At 45.7% G+C, this 18,050-nt stretch overlaps 1 protein-coding gene across 1 annotated transcript in view; it reads left to right on the forward strand.

The window, feature by feature from the left end:
• The window catches only part of oxct1a (3-oxoacid CoA transferase 1a), a 64,747-nt gene that overhangs the window by 36,537 nt on the left and 10,160 nt on the right, over nucleotides 1-18,050 (forward strand). The window contains exons 13-14 of the mRNA XM_061260372.1: nucleotides 872-947; nucleotides 14,165-14,254. Coding sequence (XP_061116356.1) covers nucleotides 872-947; nucleotides 14,165-14,254 — 166 coding nt within the window. The remainder of the gene's footprint in view (nucleotides 1-871; nucleotides 948-14,164; nucleotides 14,255-18,050) is intronic.

The raw sequence follows: 18,050 nt of genomic DNA on the forward strand, positions 1-18,050 counted from the left end.
CACACACACACACACACACACACACACACTCTCTCACACTCACACACATGCATGCACACATGAATACATACACACACACGCACAGAGACAGAGAGACAGATGCTTGCAAACACACACACACATACATACACACATGCTTATACACACACGCATTCACACACACACACCCACACTGGCACATACACACATAGGAACACATGCATGCTCACACACACCAACATGGATGCACACACGCGCAATCATTCACGCACACACACATACACACACATACTTTTTTTTGTCTTCACTGGGTATCTGTGAAGCTGAAATGACTTACTCAACGTGATGGTCTACACAGCACGTAGTGAATGGCTGTTATGTTACTCTCATGACTGATGGTACTCAGTCACACAGGAGTGGGAACCCTTGGATCAGGAATCATTAGATCTGGCCCTCAAATGAAAATACAGCCCTGATTTTCTTCCCGATAAAAGGGAGGGTGGAAAACCAGCAGTTCTCGGCCCTTGAGGACTGTGATTTGATGATCCCTGCCTTGGAGGGCACTCCGTGAAGCAGACACAACAGCTAAGGTCCCTCATTCAGACCACCCTGTTCCAGGTGCTGGCCATTGGCTGGATGCTCTTGTGTCTGCAGCGAATCACAGATAGGGGGCGCCGTTGCTCCCTTGAACCGGAGATGAGCTTTGGCCCAGTTAAAAATCAGCTGAGTCAAACCCTGCCTGTACTGCTTACTGCCTGACTGATTTACTCATCAATGAATCCACTCATCGATTGGTTGATTGATTCATTGTTTAATATTTTATTAACCAGTTGATGGTTTGATTGGCTGGCGGACTAATTGATGTTGGCATCGATTTCTCTTCTTCCTCCAGGGGTCACATTAATCTGACGATGCTGGGCGCCATGCAGGTGTCCAAGTACGGTGACCTGGCCAACTGGATGATTCCGGTGAGTGCGTTTCCTTGGTTACAGCCGTTGCGGACTTGGAAGTTTTTCCTGTTTGGAAGTCACACGGTGGCCTCGTGATGGATTCGGCTATTACGGAAAGTCCTCCAGAACCAGGGTTGAGATTTTAAAGACAAGCTGTAATCAAAATTCCCTTTTTTTTTTCTATTTAGTCTATTGTTCGTAACCATACGAACACATCTTCAAGTACATATTCCATAAAATGTATAAAACTGTAGTACTTGTGCATTTTCGCGAAGTTTTTCTTTTTTTCCACCTTCCTGGAAAACAAGATTTTATCAGTGTGTTTGTCGATCAAATGTATGTAAATTTTTCAATCAGCATCCTTTTCATGCTAGGGGAGCTTGTCCTTATTTGAAGTCCCCCTCCTCATTTGACAAATCAACTCCCCGTCCTTCAGAAATTCCCCGGAAGATCTGTTTCAGTCATGAATACGTCGTGGATATCACGGAAGCTAGGGCTGCTCTAACTTCAGGTCGTCTTTAAGATGTGTGTATGTATGTAGTGTGTAAATATGTTTGTATGCGTGTGTGCATGTTAATTGTGAGCGTGTGTGTGCGTGTGTCTGTGCATGTTAATTGTGTGTGCGTGTGTGTGTGCATGTGTACATGTTAATTGTGTGTGTGTGTGTGTGTGTGCGTGTGTACATGTTAGTTGTGTGTGTGTGCGTGTGTACATGTTCATTATGTGTGTGTGTGTGTGTGTGAACATGTACAGTACATACAGATGTGTGTTTCCCTACCCCCCGTGTGACTCTCTTTAGTAGCAGAGCTTAGTTTGGCTCGTTCCTCGTGCCGACAGGGAGCACGTTTAAAGGCTGCGCTGAATGAAAGGCTGCAGATTGCAGGGCTCTTGTAATGAATAATACATAATTGTCCCTGGCTTCTTTTATTACTGGGCTCTCTTGATCCTAATACCCCAGCGTCGGTTTTTAAACCCTCGCCGGTTTAAAAGAAAAGGAGTGGAGTCTCACCCCTCAGTGATAATAATAACGCAATCAGAGATGCCCGGACGAGCCTGACCTGCAAAATCATTTTCGCCAAAGTGAAACATAATTAACGGCGGGATTAACGTTTAAGTCACTGGGTTAAAGGGTGTTATAAGCACTCTCGTGGTCCATGACTCTTAATCGGCGTCAGGAGCGCAACGAACCTAATCTGTCTTCTCCGAACAGGGGAACGTAATTTTTTTATTTTTTTTACGTGTGGATTCGGCTTAATTTAATATCATTTCTCAAAGTAATTTAAGAAAGTGTTGGGCCTGCTTAAGACTGGCGGAAATTACATTTCTCGTTGTGCTTTTGTTAATTAGACTGCCTCTTTAGCATGAGGCTTCAATCCGTTATAATGAATCACGGCCGGATGGAAGACGTGAGGAAGAAGCTGTTAATACATTAGAGTTTGCACCTGAAGAACCGGTCCGGGTGTGTGATGATAATGCACTTGCAGGAAAAAAAAAGAATCTGAAGAAAAAGGAGAGAGGGGGAGAAAGAGGGAGGAATAGAGAGAAAGGGGGGGGGGGTGTCCTCATGGCTGAGTAATGTGTTTTACATTCAGACCGGACACTGAGAAAATAATGATGGTAATAAAGCAGCAAATGTACACACAGGGATGGGGTTAAGAGTGGAGCTGCTGGATGCACACTGTCACCCCCCCCTTTAGACCAGGAGAGTCGAGCTGGGGGGGGTCCATCTCTCCAGTACCCTTCCCTGTCCGTCTGTCCCTCTCCCTCCATCCAGGCTTGTTGAAGATTGTTAGTTTCCTGTTTGGCTGGTTGGTTGTTTTTTCGGCTTGTGTTATTGTTGTTTTTTTTACTGTTTATACATTAATTATCTCTTCAGATCAGGGGTATTCGACCTGTTCTGATACAGGGACCCCCACCCGGGCTCAAAGGCAACCAGGAGACCTCCATCATGAGTTTAAAAAGGGTGATATTAAAAAACGGTTTTCTATCTTGAAATTGTTTTCTCAAATCTTCAAGGACCCCTAGGGGTCTGTGGACCCTGTTGAAAACCCAGGCTGTAGATTACTTTGCTCTAGGCTGTAGAGTGCTCCCCACCCTGGGGATTTGAGCCCAGCCCATGTCCCTCACACACTCACTGGCACAGTGTCATTCTCCAGTGCATGTCCCTCACACACTCACTGGCACAGTGTCATTCTCCAGTGCATGTCCCTCACACACTCACTGGCACAGTGTCATTCTCCAGTGCATGTCCCTCACACTCACTGGCACAGTGTCATTCTCCAGTGCATGTCCCTCACACACTCACTGGCACAGTGTCATTCTCCAGTGCATGTCCCTCACACACTCACTGGCACAGTGTCATTCTCCAGTGCATGTCCCTCACACTCACTGGCACAGTGTCATTCTCCAGTGCATGTCTCACACACTCACTGGCACAGTGTCATTCTCCAGTGCATGTCTCTCACACTCACTGGCACAGTGTCATTCTCCAGTGCATGTCTCACACACACTCACTGGCACAGTGTCATTCTCCAGTGCATGTCTCTCTCTCACACACACACACACACACACACACACACACACACTGGCACAGTGTCATTCTCCAGTGCATGTCTCACACACACACACACACACACACACACACACACACACACTGGCACAGTGTCATTCTCCAGGCCATGTCCCTCACACACTCACTGGCACAGTGTCATTCTCCAGGCCATGTCCCTCACACACTCACTGGCACAGTGTCATTCTCCAGTGCATGTCTCACACACTCACTGGCAGTGTCATTCTCCAGTGCATGTCTCACACACTCACTGGCACAGTGTCATTCTCCAGTGCATGTCTCACACACTCACTGGCACAGTGTCATTCTCCAGTGCATGTCTCTCACACTCACTGGCACAGTGTCATTCTCCAGTCCCTGCCCTTGTGAAAAGAGGAACTGCCGTTTGCTGGCCAGTTTCAGGCGTGGTGTTCAGCTCTTCTCTTCATTTCTTCGTCGCAGCCGTAGCAACATGGCCGACCCTGTTAGCCTGTTATCCTGTATTGTGAGTTGTTGAATTAACCTTTCCTATTTTTGCTAATCGTTTTACTGAGGAGGAGGAGCGGCGGGGGGAGTGAAAAGAACATTATTTCATGTTTGATGGATTGCGGAAGAGTTATAGATAATTCCTCAGAGACACTCTCTCTCTCTCCATCCTCCCCCCCTCTCTGTCTTTCTCTCTAAACTGCCATGGAGAAGGCTGAGTAATATAGCAGTAGTCTAAGGTTTATGCAGTCATAAGCCAGGGTGCAGCATTCACCGGGATAAGACACCCCATTTCAGATCTTTTTTTGGATAAGGTGCCATTTTGAGAGCTTAAAGGGGGAAAGCTGTCAGCCTGTGAATATATATTACTGTTTTAATATTCAGGTATTCTCTATTACAATATTTTGGGTTTTTTTAGCTGAAGAGGGGGGTGTAAAGTTAAGTACAGTCTCAGTGAAGCTCCCCTTTTTTGTCAACACACTTGACACTGCGCATTATTATAGGTAAACTGCGCAGCTCGGCTCATAGAATGCGGAGTGACCGTGCAGTTCGGCTGAGAAATGTGCTTGGGTTTTGTTTGTAAATCGTTTTTTTCCGTACTGGCAAAGACCTGGAACCGCTGAGACGGTCGTGTGAATATGAGTGGCTTGTTCAAATTGAAAGAAAAATAAATAAAATGGGAATGAAAACTGCATTATTAATGGAAAACATCTCCAGCTGTGTAAGTGCTGCCCGTCGAGGGGTTGTTGCTCATTTGCCTTTGAGACGAATGTAGGATCGAGCAAAGCTGTTGTTGACAAGTTCACTTCAAAGCCAGCACACACACACACATGCGCGCGCACGTGCAGGCATACAACACACACACACACACACACACACACACACACAAAATGCCTATCGGCCTATTACATACTCCCCCACCCCTGAGCTGTGTCATTGCCTCTGAGCACCCTTAACCCCGGCAACCCTTGTTAAGAACCTGGTTGGAATCTGAGCCAATCAGAGCCCACTTCAAATCAATTTCCCCCAGGACGCCCTTCCCGGCAGGTTCAAAGTGCTCATCAGGCAGAGGGGACTTGAAGCCGGTGCCGGGCCGGGAGAGTGGTTCTGCTGAAGCGAGGGTCATTTCGGGTCACCCCGGTTTTCTTTCTGTTCCGCTGATGTTAAAAATATTTATTATTCATTTTTTATGTATTATTTGGCGAGTGCTCTCGTCCGGTTTGACTTGCACGCCCTTCTGCGCAGGTACGCTGTAGCAGGTGCCTGTCGGGAGCTGGTGCAGTGCCTCCCAATCTTTTTAAGCCCAGGGCACCCCTGTAAATAATTTCCCCCCAAAAAATGACATATGCATTATGTCACCTTAACCTTATACGTTTTAACTGATGATAAACTGCTCACACTATGAATTGGTTGTGAATCTTCATTGAATAATATGTCAATAATAGATGAACATTTCATCATGTGAAATGTTTCATTCATGTTTAAAATGTGGATATTTAGGTTTAGATTCTCACTATATCACTGACAATGACTAGTGCTACCACGTGATTGGCTGGTTTAAATATTTGTATTAACAAGCTGGTGTACAGGTCTACCTAATAAATTGCTCACTGAGTGTATATCACAGAATCATTCAATCAAAACTAGTTCAGTAGAAGGGGCAGGCAATTTAATTTTAGTTTGTTTTCCTCCCTAGTTTTTCTTCATTAATCTTGCATTCTGTTGTGAAATGTACCATCACCTCGCTAGTCTGGATGGGTACGTTTTGGAGGATTTAACCTAACATATTATATTTACATGCTGATGGATAGAGGTTGAACACTCTGAGGACTGTGTTGTGAGTTGAAAAGTTGAATATTTGCCGTGTGAGCTTACACATTTTCCATTACGAGTTGAAATCAGTTGTGCTTACTAATGCTCCAATATGAATTGAAACTGATTTATCACTACTTTTCCATTCTTGACATCCCCTGAAAGGCACTTTGAAAAAGGCTGAGCTAGCGATACAGGGTATTGTATAGCTGCTGGCCATTTTGAACATACATACGGAACGTAATGGCAAATGATGTTAAACTATTCTTTCCATTCGTTCTTACAGGGAAGATGTTATAGTCTCATCGACATGATTTTTGTTAAATGTTTGCAATTAAAACTTTAGAAGGTGACTTATCCAGGTGCTACTGATCCGTGACTGATTGACAGCAGTCTTCTTCATGTTCCTTTTTTTACAAAGCTTGTCTGATCGTTCCTTGGGAGGAATTCGATTTTTTAAATTAAGATGGTGTCAAACAACAGTCTGCCATCTAGCTAACTGTGACTGCTTACAGCCTAAATTTAGCTGGGGGAACTTGCCTAGAATGAGTCTTCCTGACACGTATTCATTCTTTCTTTTTTTATCCAGGAACAAAACTTTTAGCTCTCTCCCCCCCCCCCCCCCCGCACAGCCCAGATCTTCCTAACTTTCCAGTCACAAAGTCCTTTTTCAAGGCTAGGGAGCAGCGCATAGACCAGATGAGCAGGGAATGAGGACATTTCGATGTTATTAGATTTGCTCAGAGATGTAGACCGTATTACACAACGGGAAATAAATGAGTTAAAATTCAAATATTTTCTCTTCCTTTCTGTGCCTTGCAAAGATTATTTCTAATTTAATTAAATCTCACATATGAAGGAAATGAGAACAACTTTACATGGAATGGTAACTGCTTCATTTTGTTGATGGGGGCGGTGGGGTTGGGGGGGCATTGATTTGTTGTCATGGAAACTCTCCGAAACTAAAGTGCTGTCTTCTGAGCTGCCCTTCTCCAGGAATCTGTCCCTTTTAATATAATTCTTTCAGTTTTCTTTTTCTTTTTGAGTGATTTCAGACACTTAAGAGCTGAGGCTCTGTCTGAACAGGCTGACAAGTTGAGTGCCTCAGTGACAGAGCTGTACAGCATATGGCAAAGTGCTAATACTGAGTGTAGCGCAAAGTGCTAATACTGAGTGTAGCGCAAAGTGCTAATACTGAGTGTAGCGCAAAGTGCTAATACTGAGTGTAGCTCAAAGTGCTAATACTGAGTGTAGCGCAAAGTGCTAATACTGAGTGTAGCGCAAAGTGCTAATACTGAGTGTAGCGCAAGGTGCTAATACTGAGTGTAGCGCAAGGTGCTAATACTGAGTGTAGCGCAAGGTGCTAATACTGAGTGTAGCGCAAGGTGCTAATACTGAGTGTAGCGCAAAGTGCTAATACTGAGTGTAGCGCAAAGTGCTAATACTGAGTGTAGCGCAAAGTGCTAATACTGAGTGTAGCGCAAAGTGCTAATACTGAGTGTAGCGCAAAGCTAAAGCACGATACAACAGAAAGCTAATACAGTCTGTAACACAATGCTAATACAGAATGTATCACCAAGATAATACTGTGTCCTTATATTGAAAATTGTATGTAGACAAATCAATCTTGGAACATTATTATTGGTGAACCATTTTGGAAATGGAAAATGGCGGTTGCAGGCGATTGGTCATTCCAAATTGGGGTGGGAATCGGATATGCCAAACCCAGCATTGGGCTCCAATTTTCATATTAAAAAACGAACTTGTGTACCGTACAGAATTGTTTAGAAAATCACTGTGAGTTGGAAAGCACTGTCATGACTTGTTCTATGAAGAGTACCATGGTGCTGTTAGTAGCTTTATAAATTATTTTATTTAAACAGTCACTTAAGTGGAAGTAGTGTATTGTTTCTGTCTGCAGTTCATCGTTTTATAAATATCGTTGCCTAATAGGGGGAACGCCGTTAGAAAAATGCATTGAAGGTATTCTCATTCCCGCCTCTGCAATTCGCCATCAAACGGGAGGAAGATATGCCCCGGTCAGGATGAGCGGATTTAGACTCCTATTTTAATTTATTTTCCATTAAAGACACCTGAGGCCACGCCGGGCGATATGGCGGTGATTACCGGCAGAGGAAAACAGCCGTTAGATGATCGTTTGAAGCCCCAAATTGCTTTTATTGGTGTGCGGTCAAAAAACGGAACGAGCTTCGAGTGTTCGCCGTGTTTCCTGAGGTCTCGGTTTCAGGAGACCACGGCGGGTGTTGCAGTAGGGGGTGATTTGTGAATCGAAATGATTGCTATGGTCGTTTTTCCCCCCTTCTTCCAGAAGGTTCCTTCCCCGTTCTTTCCTCCCAATTTGGAATGTCCGTCTGTCGTATTTCCGAACGAACGAGAGAGGAGTTTCATCTGCCCTTTCAGCTGCCTCTCATCTTGTTTGTATTCCAAAAAAGATTGGACATGCTTCAACCAATCAGGGGGTGCTTTCTACACCCCCAAAAGTTTGGTCACACCCGTGATAACGTTTCTCCACCCTCCGAGCTGCTCGCTCAAGTGTGACTTACTTCACTGCCAGAAAATGTTGAATACCCCCCCCCATCATATTTCTCAAAATCCTCTCCCCATGTGCAGCTGACTCACTCACTGATTTTCACGACTGTTCCCCATGCTTCCTTTTAATGCTCCCATCTACCACTGATTCTCACATGACAATTGCTTTGAAGACATATCTCATGGATTCTGTTTTTTAAATCCCCCACAATTGGGGGATAATGGCCATTCTGGCGACCGTAGTGATGTACCATGCGGCTAAAGGCTAACGTTGACTTGAAATGGGGGGTGGGGGAGGCAGGTGGAGGGAATAAACGTTGCAGGGGAATGCAGCCACATCAGCTAATGGATTGGGGACATTAGAGTATGTATGTCACGCGCTTTGCAAACAGCCCTTCACCTAGATTATGCAAATGTGAACGGGGGCATTATTCGGTGGTGTGCAGGTTGTTATCTGGGTGCGGCATGCACTGCTGAGACCGCGAGGCTTTGCCTGTTTGCACACGTGCAGTCAGGGGACTTAGCCTCCTGCTTAGGGGGGTAAACCGCCATTCTCGCCCGCAAAATTCAAATCTTGCAACTTCTTGATCGCACTGCTCCGGGGTTTCATATCTCTCGCTCTCTCCCTATCTCTCTCTCTCTCCCTCTCTCTCTCTCTCTCTCTCCCTCTCTCTCTCTCTCGTGCTCTGTCTCTCTCTCCCTCGTGCTCTCTCGTGCTATTTCTTATGCTCTCTCTCATTTTCTAACTTCCTCTGTCCCTCATCATTCTCCATTTCACTCTATCCTCTCTCCCTCCCTTTCTACCTCTGTCCCTCCCTCCTTCCCTCCATCTCTGTCTCTCTCTCTCTCTCCCTCATAAGGTGAAGAGAAGTATAACGGCATAAAGTCATTAGTCTCATAAAAGCCTTTGGTGGTTCTAGCCACAGGTGATCCATGCTGCAGTCTCCTAGCAACAGTGCTGTCTCAGCGAGAGGCCAAAAATGTACACTAGGCGATTTCTGTCTCCCTCCCAAACCAGCGGCATTGAATTAGAAACCAGCCAATGAGAGGCCGGCCCATCCAGGGGCAGCACTCAAGAGTGCTGAGCTTCCTACTGACTTTGTATTCAAACCCAAACACACACACACACACACACACACACACACACACACACTCACACTCACACACACACACACACTCACTCACTCATTTTCATTTTTGTGCATACAATGGCTCGGATTCCATGTTAGCATAATGTTTTAGCTTAGCATAAAGACTTGAAGCCTATAGGAGTCAGTTGCCTACCTTCCTCAAAGTGAAGGAATATACCTTACACCTTACAGCTACATGTGTGTAATGTATTTCTTCACTTGAAAGGAGGTAGGCTACTGATTCCTATAGGCTTCAAGTCTTTATGCTAAGCTAACACGTTATGCGCAACAATTAAAATAAAATCAACCTTCTCGTCTTAAGTCTGTGTAAGTCTTAAGTATATTTCCCAAAATGTTGGTGTATACCTTTAAATCTTGAAATCATGTCGACGCTTTGCACACAATTATTTATGTACCGCCGTCTCTCATGGCTCAATTTAGCCGAGAAGGAGGGAGGCCATTACAGTCTCCCATCTGCCCCCGTGCTGCAAGCCAGTACAGTCCGTAACGCCACCGGGCCTGTTCTGACCAGCGCCATAAGTTCTGCTCCAACTGGGTGGTCGTGAGGCAGCTGATAAAGGGGTGTGAAAAGCGAGGCCGTTGTTCCGTGGCGACTGGGGCCCCTCCATCCTCCTCTGGCCTGCTTCGTGAGTTTGGTCTCATCTGCTTCCTCCTTCCTGTGTGGAGTGAGAACGGGGGCGGGGCCCTGAGAGGTCACGTGATCCACGTGGACTTGAGAACGGGAGGAGATTGTAGAGCTATTGAGGGATATAAGGAAGCCCCTAACCCAGTCATCTTCATTCCTGGTGCTAGAGCTGCAGGTTCTGCTGGTTTCTGTTGGTACTCGACACTTAACTGATCGATTAAATCGGTTCATTACACTGTTAACTCACCTCACCTGGTTTCTTGGGCTGCTTGCACTGAGATTCTGTTCCACTGAAAAAAATGATTTTGCAGTCTGATTTCTATTTTTCTGTTTACAGCTGCAAATCATCCCTCAACTATTCAACTTTTGAATGATTACGCAGACGATATTACAGGACCATTTTTCTCAGTGCATAGTCAAAGTTTGCAAACCTTTTTCAGACAATTGTTTTCTTGTTATAAGGTTTAGGGGAGAGTACAGCATCATAAATCAGATTGTTAGATCCTGAAATTGCATCATTTTTCTTAATTTCTAGAAAAACTTATTTAGAATCTGAAAGAATTATAACAATATCTTACTTGGTTCAGATTATAGATTGCTACAAAAATGTTCCAATTTGGAATTTCTGCCATCTTGAATAAAGTATGCAAAAGAGCTAATTTACATAATTTGTTGGAAGTCCATACAACATAATAATTTAAGTATGTACCTGGAAGACCAAAGCTGCGTTTTCGGTAACCGCCTCTCCCCATTTCTCTCTCAGTTCACCTGAGTTCAGCGTAGACCAGCGTGTATCTCTGGTGTGAACACAATCAGAGTAGTTTTAGAGTAGACGCTGAGATGGACCTTCGGAGGAATCCAGCCATCCTGTGGAGAGGCGATGGGGGACTCTCGAAATGAACAGTTTATTTACAGCCCTGTTGCATTATGGGAGCGGGGTTGATGTGAGTCCAGGACATAGCTGTGGGCTATACCAGAAATTACAGACTTGCCAGATACTCGACTCTTCTTTCTGCCTCCTCCGCTTCTTAACTGCAGGTGGTTCCCGGTTGGTAACAGAAGTTTTTAGTGGTTTCTTTCCTGGACCGAGTATCCATATCCACAGCATTTCTCTTGGACACACCTTAGGGCTATGGTTGCCAGATTTAGTATTTGTAAAAACCGGGCAAGTTGACTCTTCAGACAATCTATGAAAACATTTTTTAATCACTAGTAGAAAATAGTGTTTTAAGTTTTAATGTTTGCTTGAAAAGTTTCTCATTCTTGAAAATCTTGAAATCCGATTTGTGTGGCAAGTGAACAAAAATGTCTTCCCTCATTGTCAATACATAAGATGAAAGTGATTTTTTGGGGGTTTTTTTGCCGTGTAATTACGAATTGCAGACCGGGCATCTGGCAACCCTGCTTAGGGCTAGTGGGCACGCAGGTTGTCCTTTCCCTCTGTTACCTCTGGCTCAATTAGCTAGTTAGCCCTACACAAAATGGCGGCTCCCCTGTGGATGAAATAGAGTAATGATGTGAAATCCAGGAATGGAGAGGACCTTCCTTGCTACACGGATGTTCTACACAGATGTGTGCATGTTTATATCTGAAATCTTTTTTTTTTTTTTTATAGCCACAAGAGGCCTGGTGTTATTCTAATTTGCCTACATATCCTTGTAATTACTATGTAATTAGTGCTACGTAATCTGAATTTACATGGAAGGGCTGTTGACGCGATTATTCTCCTTCTGGTTTTCACTCCCTGTAGTGCTGACTTTAACCACGACCCTAATTCTGAGCCAAACTCATATGCATAATCTCTACAGGAGTGTGTGTGAACGTGTGTGCTCGTGCCTTTTTTAATTGCTTTTTTAATGCATTTCAATAGCACTTTAATCAAGAGCGTGAGCAAAGGGTGATCATAGTGAGTAGTATTGAGTGGTCTCTGGATTTATGTATTACTATGGCTAAATTAATATGAAACGAGAGGCATTCAGTGTAGCCAAGGCGCGCAGGTACACACGGTCGCACGTACATGTAAGTAGACCCAACCATAACCGCACACACATGCACGGACACACACTCACGCACTCACTCACTCACACACACACACACAGACCCACACACACACACTCACACTCACACACACACATGCACGCACACACATGCGCACACGCACACACACAACACACACACGCGCATGCACACACTTATGCACGCACACACGCGCACACACACACACACACACACACACACACACACAAACAGAAACTCGAATGGCTTCAGTAGCCATTCTGCCTTTCCCTCCTAATACCTCCTAATCACCCAATCCTACTCCCACGCCTCCTGCTTTTTCAATACCCCACTGTTTCTACACCCACACCCCCTCCTCCCATAGCCCCATTCTGTTCATCTACACCGCCCTCTCTCTGGGGGGGTGTAGCTGAGCGCTAAATCCTGGCGCTTTAACGCCTCTTCAGTGTCAGCCTCACCAGCACACCTTCAGGCAGAGAGACAGTGCTGTCACAGTGCAGTGTAGATGAAGCAGAGAGACAGTGCTGTCACAGTGCAGTGTAGATGAAGCAGAGAGACAGTGCTGTCACAGTGCAGTGTAGATGAAGCAGAGACAGTGCTGTCACAGTGCAGTGTAGATGAAGCAGAGACAGTGCTGTCACAGTGCAGTGTAGATGAAGCAGAGAGACAGTGCAGTGTAGATGAAGCAGAGAGCACAGTGCAGTGCAGGTGAAGCAGCGCAGTGCAGTGTCGATGAAGCAGCACAGTGCAGTGTAGATGAACTGTGTTACTGCATGGGATCATGGGATGTCCAGGAAAGGAGGGCACTGGGCTGTTCAGCTCAGTGGGGCGACATGGCTCAGGCAGTAAGAGCAGTCATCTGGCAGTCAGAGGGTTGCCTGTTCGATCCCCCGTCCGGGCTGTGTCGAAGTGTCCCTGAGCAAGACACCTAACCACCAAATGCTCCTGACCAGCTGGTCGGTGCCTTGCATGGCAGCCAATCGGCGTTGGTGTGTGAGTATGTGTATGAATGGGTGAATGGAGAAGCATCAATTGTACAGCGCTTTGGAAAAAGGCGCTATATAAATGCCAACCAACCATCTCTCTGTGCCTGACTTCAGTCATGTGAGAGTTTGTACAGGACTGTCTTATCGCTCAGAATTTGTATTTATATATGGCAGTTTCTCATTGTTCTCACTGCTTTTGTGTGTGTTTGTTTGTGTGTGTGTTTGTGTGTTTGAGAGAGAGTGAGTTTGTGTGTGTGTGTGTTTGTGTGTGTGAGAAAGAGTGTGTGTGTTTGAGAGAGAGTGAGTCTGTGTGTTTGTGTGTGTGTGTGTGTGTGTGTGGTCACACTGCTCCAGTCTTCTGTAAAGTGCTCTAAATATTTCTGTGGTGAAAGCTGCAGTGCTGCTTTAAATGGATAAACATGCCCAGGAAGGGTAAACAAATATCACAGATCAGCACAGATATTCTCTCCGTTCACGCCAGTCTTCACGTCGTGCTGCACTTCTGAGGCTAAATGCTAACACATCCATTCATGACTGGGATCAAAACCGCTGCTTCTATCTTGGAGATCTAGCCAGACTTCCTTAATGAGCCAACTGATGACCCCACTTTTGTGACTTCACAATGATCACCACTGACCTCCATTCATTGCCATGACCACCGCGTAACACGGATTGGACTCTTTCTTCTAACCAGTGCCACTCAGCCCTGTTCCTATAGATTTACTGTAGATTTTCATTTCAACCCTGATTTACCACATCTGATTCAACTAAATAGCAGCTCAACAAGATCTCTAGCTGTTGAATGAGCTGTGCTTTATTTGGGTTGGAGTGAAAGCCTACAGGAAGGTAGATATCCAGGAACAGGGTTGGGCTGCCCTGCTCTAGCTGTTGAATGAGGTGTGGTTTTGTCCCTGGAGATCTACCATCCTGTAGGTTTTCAGTCCAGTCCTTACAAAGCACATATACAGAGCTGAATGTCTGGTGTTGTCTGCACAAGAAATCATTCTCTGTGCCTGTGCTTATGGTGTGTGTGTGTGTGTGTTTCTGTGTGTCTCTTACAGGGTAAAATGGTCAAAGGTATGGGAGGGGCCATGGACCTTGTTGCCAGCGCTGGGACGAAGGTGGTGGTTACCATGGAGCATTCTGCCAAGGTAGGTTGACTGAGCTGTCAATCATAATCATATCGTTCTATTACTTCACAGCCTTTACACATCAGAAGTGCAGACCTGGGAACGGTCTTGTTAACTCTGTAGGTTGAGTTCACAGCTGGGACCCTGCTGTTGGGCAAAGCACCTCAATCTCTTCGGTAAAAGGCCCAGCTGTATAAATGCATTGTGTATAAGTCACAAATGGATTCTAAGCCACACTTGATAAGCGAGTACGCTCAGGGCCTGAATGTGATGGGCTGTTGACACGGCTGTCTATGTCATACTTGTACACATCATACATTCATACGTTCACGTGACATTTGACTCCTTGATGTTCGGGCCCCTGTACTAGTCCATTGTGCAGTTGTGTGGTGACACGGCCGCTGATATCCTGAAGCTTCATGTGAGGTGACATTCAGCGATGTCCCTCTGCGCTGCCTGGAGCGCTAGCCGTGGCTAACCGCTCATCGTCTCTACCTGACCACAGAGCTGCGGCCACCGACTTGGTTCCATTCGTTCTTGTTAGCAGTCATACGGACGCAAGGATATGGAGTGCAGAGTGTGCAGTTCTCTGCGTTTTCCTCCTGAGTTAGCCAGTGGGCCTTGCAGCTGTGAGACGGGCCAATGACTATAACTGGGTTTTCCATTGTGGGAGAACATAACAAACTCAGGGTTTAGAAGTACACTCTTTATTGTAAAGTTAGTAAATAGTGCACTGCTTATTTAGTTACATCAAGCCCAGTATATGTGATGGATAATAAAGCAGGTAGGATTTATGAAATAAAACACATGGGGCCAGTTTCACAGATACACATTAAGCCTAGTCTGAGATGGCATTCAATTCTGAATGCAGATTCTCCACACACATCTCAATTTTGCCCAGGACTGAGCTGAATCTGTGTCTGTGAAGCTGGCCTCACGAAGTCTTTACCAATTAAACTTAAGGTGAGAAAGACAAAAAAAACAAAAAAAACCCAAAACCAAACGCTGGCTTTGATTGGCTGAGGCGCAAAGCCGGCGGGACTAAGGCGACGGCGGCGTTCTCAATTTGCCGAGTCAGCGGAGTCCGCCCGCGCGCCTCTCCCCTCTGACGCCGGCCGGCGGCGCTCTGTCATCTCCCCCGGGGGATATTTGTGCGGAGTCGCCCGGGAAGAGCGCGGCGGCCGCCGTCTAAGGGCCGGAACGCCGCATAAATCCCCCCGGAGCCGGAATCACGGGTGAGGAACAGGGCGCGGCGGCGGAAGGAAACGTGCTTTCACGGCCAGGTGATGCCGGCTGCTACCTGCGAGAGGGGAAGAGCAGGTGGCCAGATTGCGCACACACTCCCCCTCTCTCCCCACCTCTGCCTGTCCTGGGGGGACAGGGGGTTGAATTAGCAACGTGCTTCAGCCCTTCTTTACATGGCAGTAAATGTCCTGCCAATTGAGGACAAATCTGAGAAGAAACCTGTTTTCCCCAATGTATACCTAAGCTTTCATCCTGCACATTTTAGATTAGCAACATATGTCTTTGAAAATCCAAGGTTAAGCAGGAATGAGTGTTTGCCAGCTGTATAAAGAAGTTTTTTTTTGGATGCATATTTGGTCTGCAACATGCCAACATGTTCACATACAGTACTGTGCAAAAGTTTTAGGCAGGTGTGAAAAAAATGCGAATAAGTGAGAATAATAAAAATAGAAATGTTAATACTTTATTTTTATCAATTCACAAAATGCAAAGTGAGTTAACAGAAGAAAAATCTAAATCAAATCAATATTTGGTGTGACCACCCTTTGCCTTCATACCAGCATCAATTCTTCTAGGTACACTTACGCAAAGTGAGGGATTCTGTAGGCATATTGTCAGGTGTGTGATTAACCAATTATACCAAACAGGAGCTAAAGAAATGTCAAGGCAGACAGGGGTTTCCAAGCTCTGTTGAAGAAGCACAAAGAAACGGGCAGCGTTGAGGACCGTGGACGCAGTGGTTGGCCAAGGAAACTTAGTGCAGCAGATGAAAGACACATCATGCTTACTTCCCTTCGCAATCGGACGATGTCCAGCAGTGCCATGAGCTCAGAATTGGTAGAAACCAGTGGGACCCAGGTACACCCATCTACTGTGCGGAGAAATCTGGTCAGAAGTGGTCTTCATGGAAGAAATGTGGCCAAAAAGCCATACCTCCGACGTGGAAACAAGGCCAAGTGACTCAACTGTGCATGAAAACACAGGAACTGGGGTGCAGAAAAATAGCAGCAGCTTCTCTGGACTGATGAGTCAAAAATGAAATATTTGGCTGAAGCAGAAGGCAGTTTATTCACCAAAGGGCTGGAGAGCGGTATAAGAATGAGTGTCTGCAGGCACCAGTGAAACATGGTGGAGGTTCCTTGCATATTGGGGCTGCATTTCTGCAAATGGGGTTGGGGATTTAGTCAGAATTAATGGTCTCCTCAATGCTGAGAAGTACAGGCAGATACTTATCCTTCATGCAAGACCATCAGGGAGGCATCTGGTTGGCCCCAAATTAATTCTGCAGCAGGACAACGACCCCAAACATACAGCCAATGTCATTAAGAACTATATTCAGTGTAAAGAAGAACAAGGAGTCCTGGAAGTGATGTTACGGCCCCCACAGAACCCTGATCTCAACGTCATCGAGTCTGTCTGGGATTACATGAAGAGACAGAAGCATTTGAGGTTGCCTAAATCCATAGCAGAACTATGGCTAGTTCTCCAAGATGTTTGGAACAACCTACCTGCTGAGTTCCTTCAAAAACTGTGTGCAGGTATACCTAGAAGAATTGATGCTGTTTTGAAGGCAAAGGGTTGTCAAACCAAATATTGATTTGATTTAGATATTTCTTCTGTTCATTCACTTCTTCTGTTCATGCATTTTGTTAAGTGATGAAAATAAACTATCAACATAGTAGACGCACACACCATACTTACGCGCGCACAAATGCACACACATCCTACATACGCATGCACACACACACCACACACACACACACACACACACACACACACACACACACACACACACACCACACACACCATACACACCACACACACACACACACACACACACAGTCGTTTCCCCTGCTCTCCAGTAGCAGATGGTGCAGCAGGTGTGGAATGGCTCCCCCCCGGTCTCCTCTCTGACCTGTGGCCCCGGTCCAGTCTGGCCCCGTGTTTGGGGGCCTGGCCCTCTGACCCAAACTCTGCAGGCCCCGCTGAACTCCTGGGAGGGGGGCGCTGTGGTTGGCACCGTTGAACAAACTCTAATTGGCGCAGAACATTTCCAGCAGCACGAATGCAGCCAAGCCCTTGACCTCTCTGTGGTTTAGCAGATAAAATAAAATGCAGAGCAGTTTTGGATGTAATCTTGTTGGATCTAATCTGGTTTCCTGTCAACACCGTCTCCGATACGCTTGTGCATCAGCCTGTGTGAAAATGGAGCGAGAGGTCATTAATGGGTTTGAAATCGTGTTTCCAGATTTCAACCAATCATAGTGTTGATTCGAGGGCAATGGTCATTGAACCGAACCTTCCTGGTTAATCGTCTATATTTGTTATCAGCATAATTATTGTTTGTTTACTTTTTTATATAAATAAATTCAATGAATAAATTAAATATTATATATAACATTGCTGTTAAACTCACTGTTTGGCCATTGCCGGCCGGAAGCAGATGGGCTCCCCCTCTGAGCTTGGTTCTGCTGAAGGTTTCTTCCTGTTAGTCAGGGTGTTTTTCCTTGCCACTGTTGCCCTCGGGGGGGTCTCAGGCCTGGGTTCTTAGTAAAGCTGCTTTGTGACAATC

Source organism: Conger conger, chromosome 11, assembly GCF_963514075.1.
Source record: "Conger conger chromosome 11, fConCon1.1, whole genome shotgun sequence".
Lineage (NCBI taxonomy): Eukaryota > Metazoa > Chordata > Actinopteri > Anguilliformes > Congridae > Conger > Conger conger.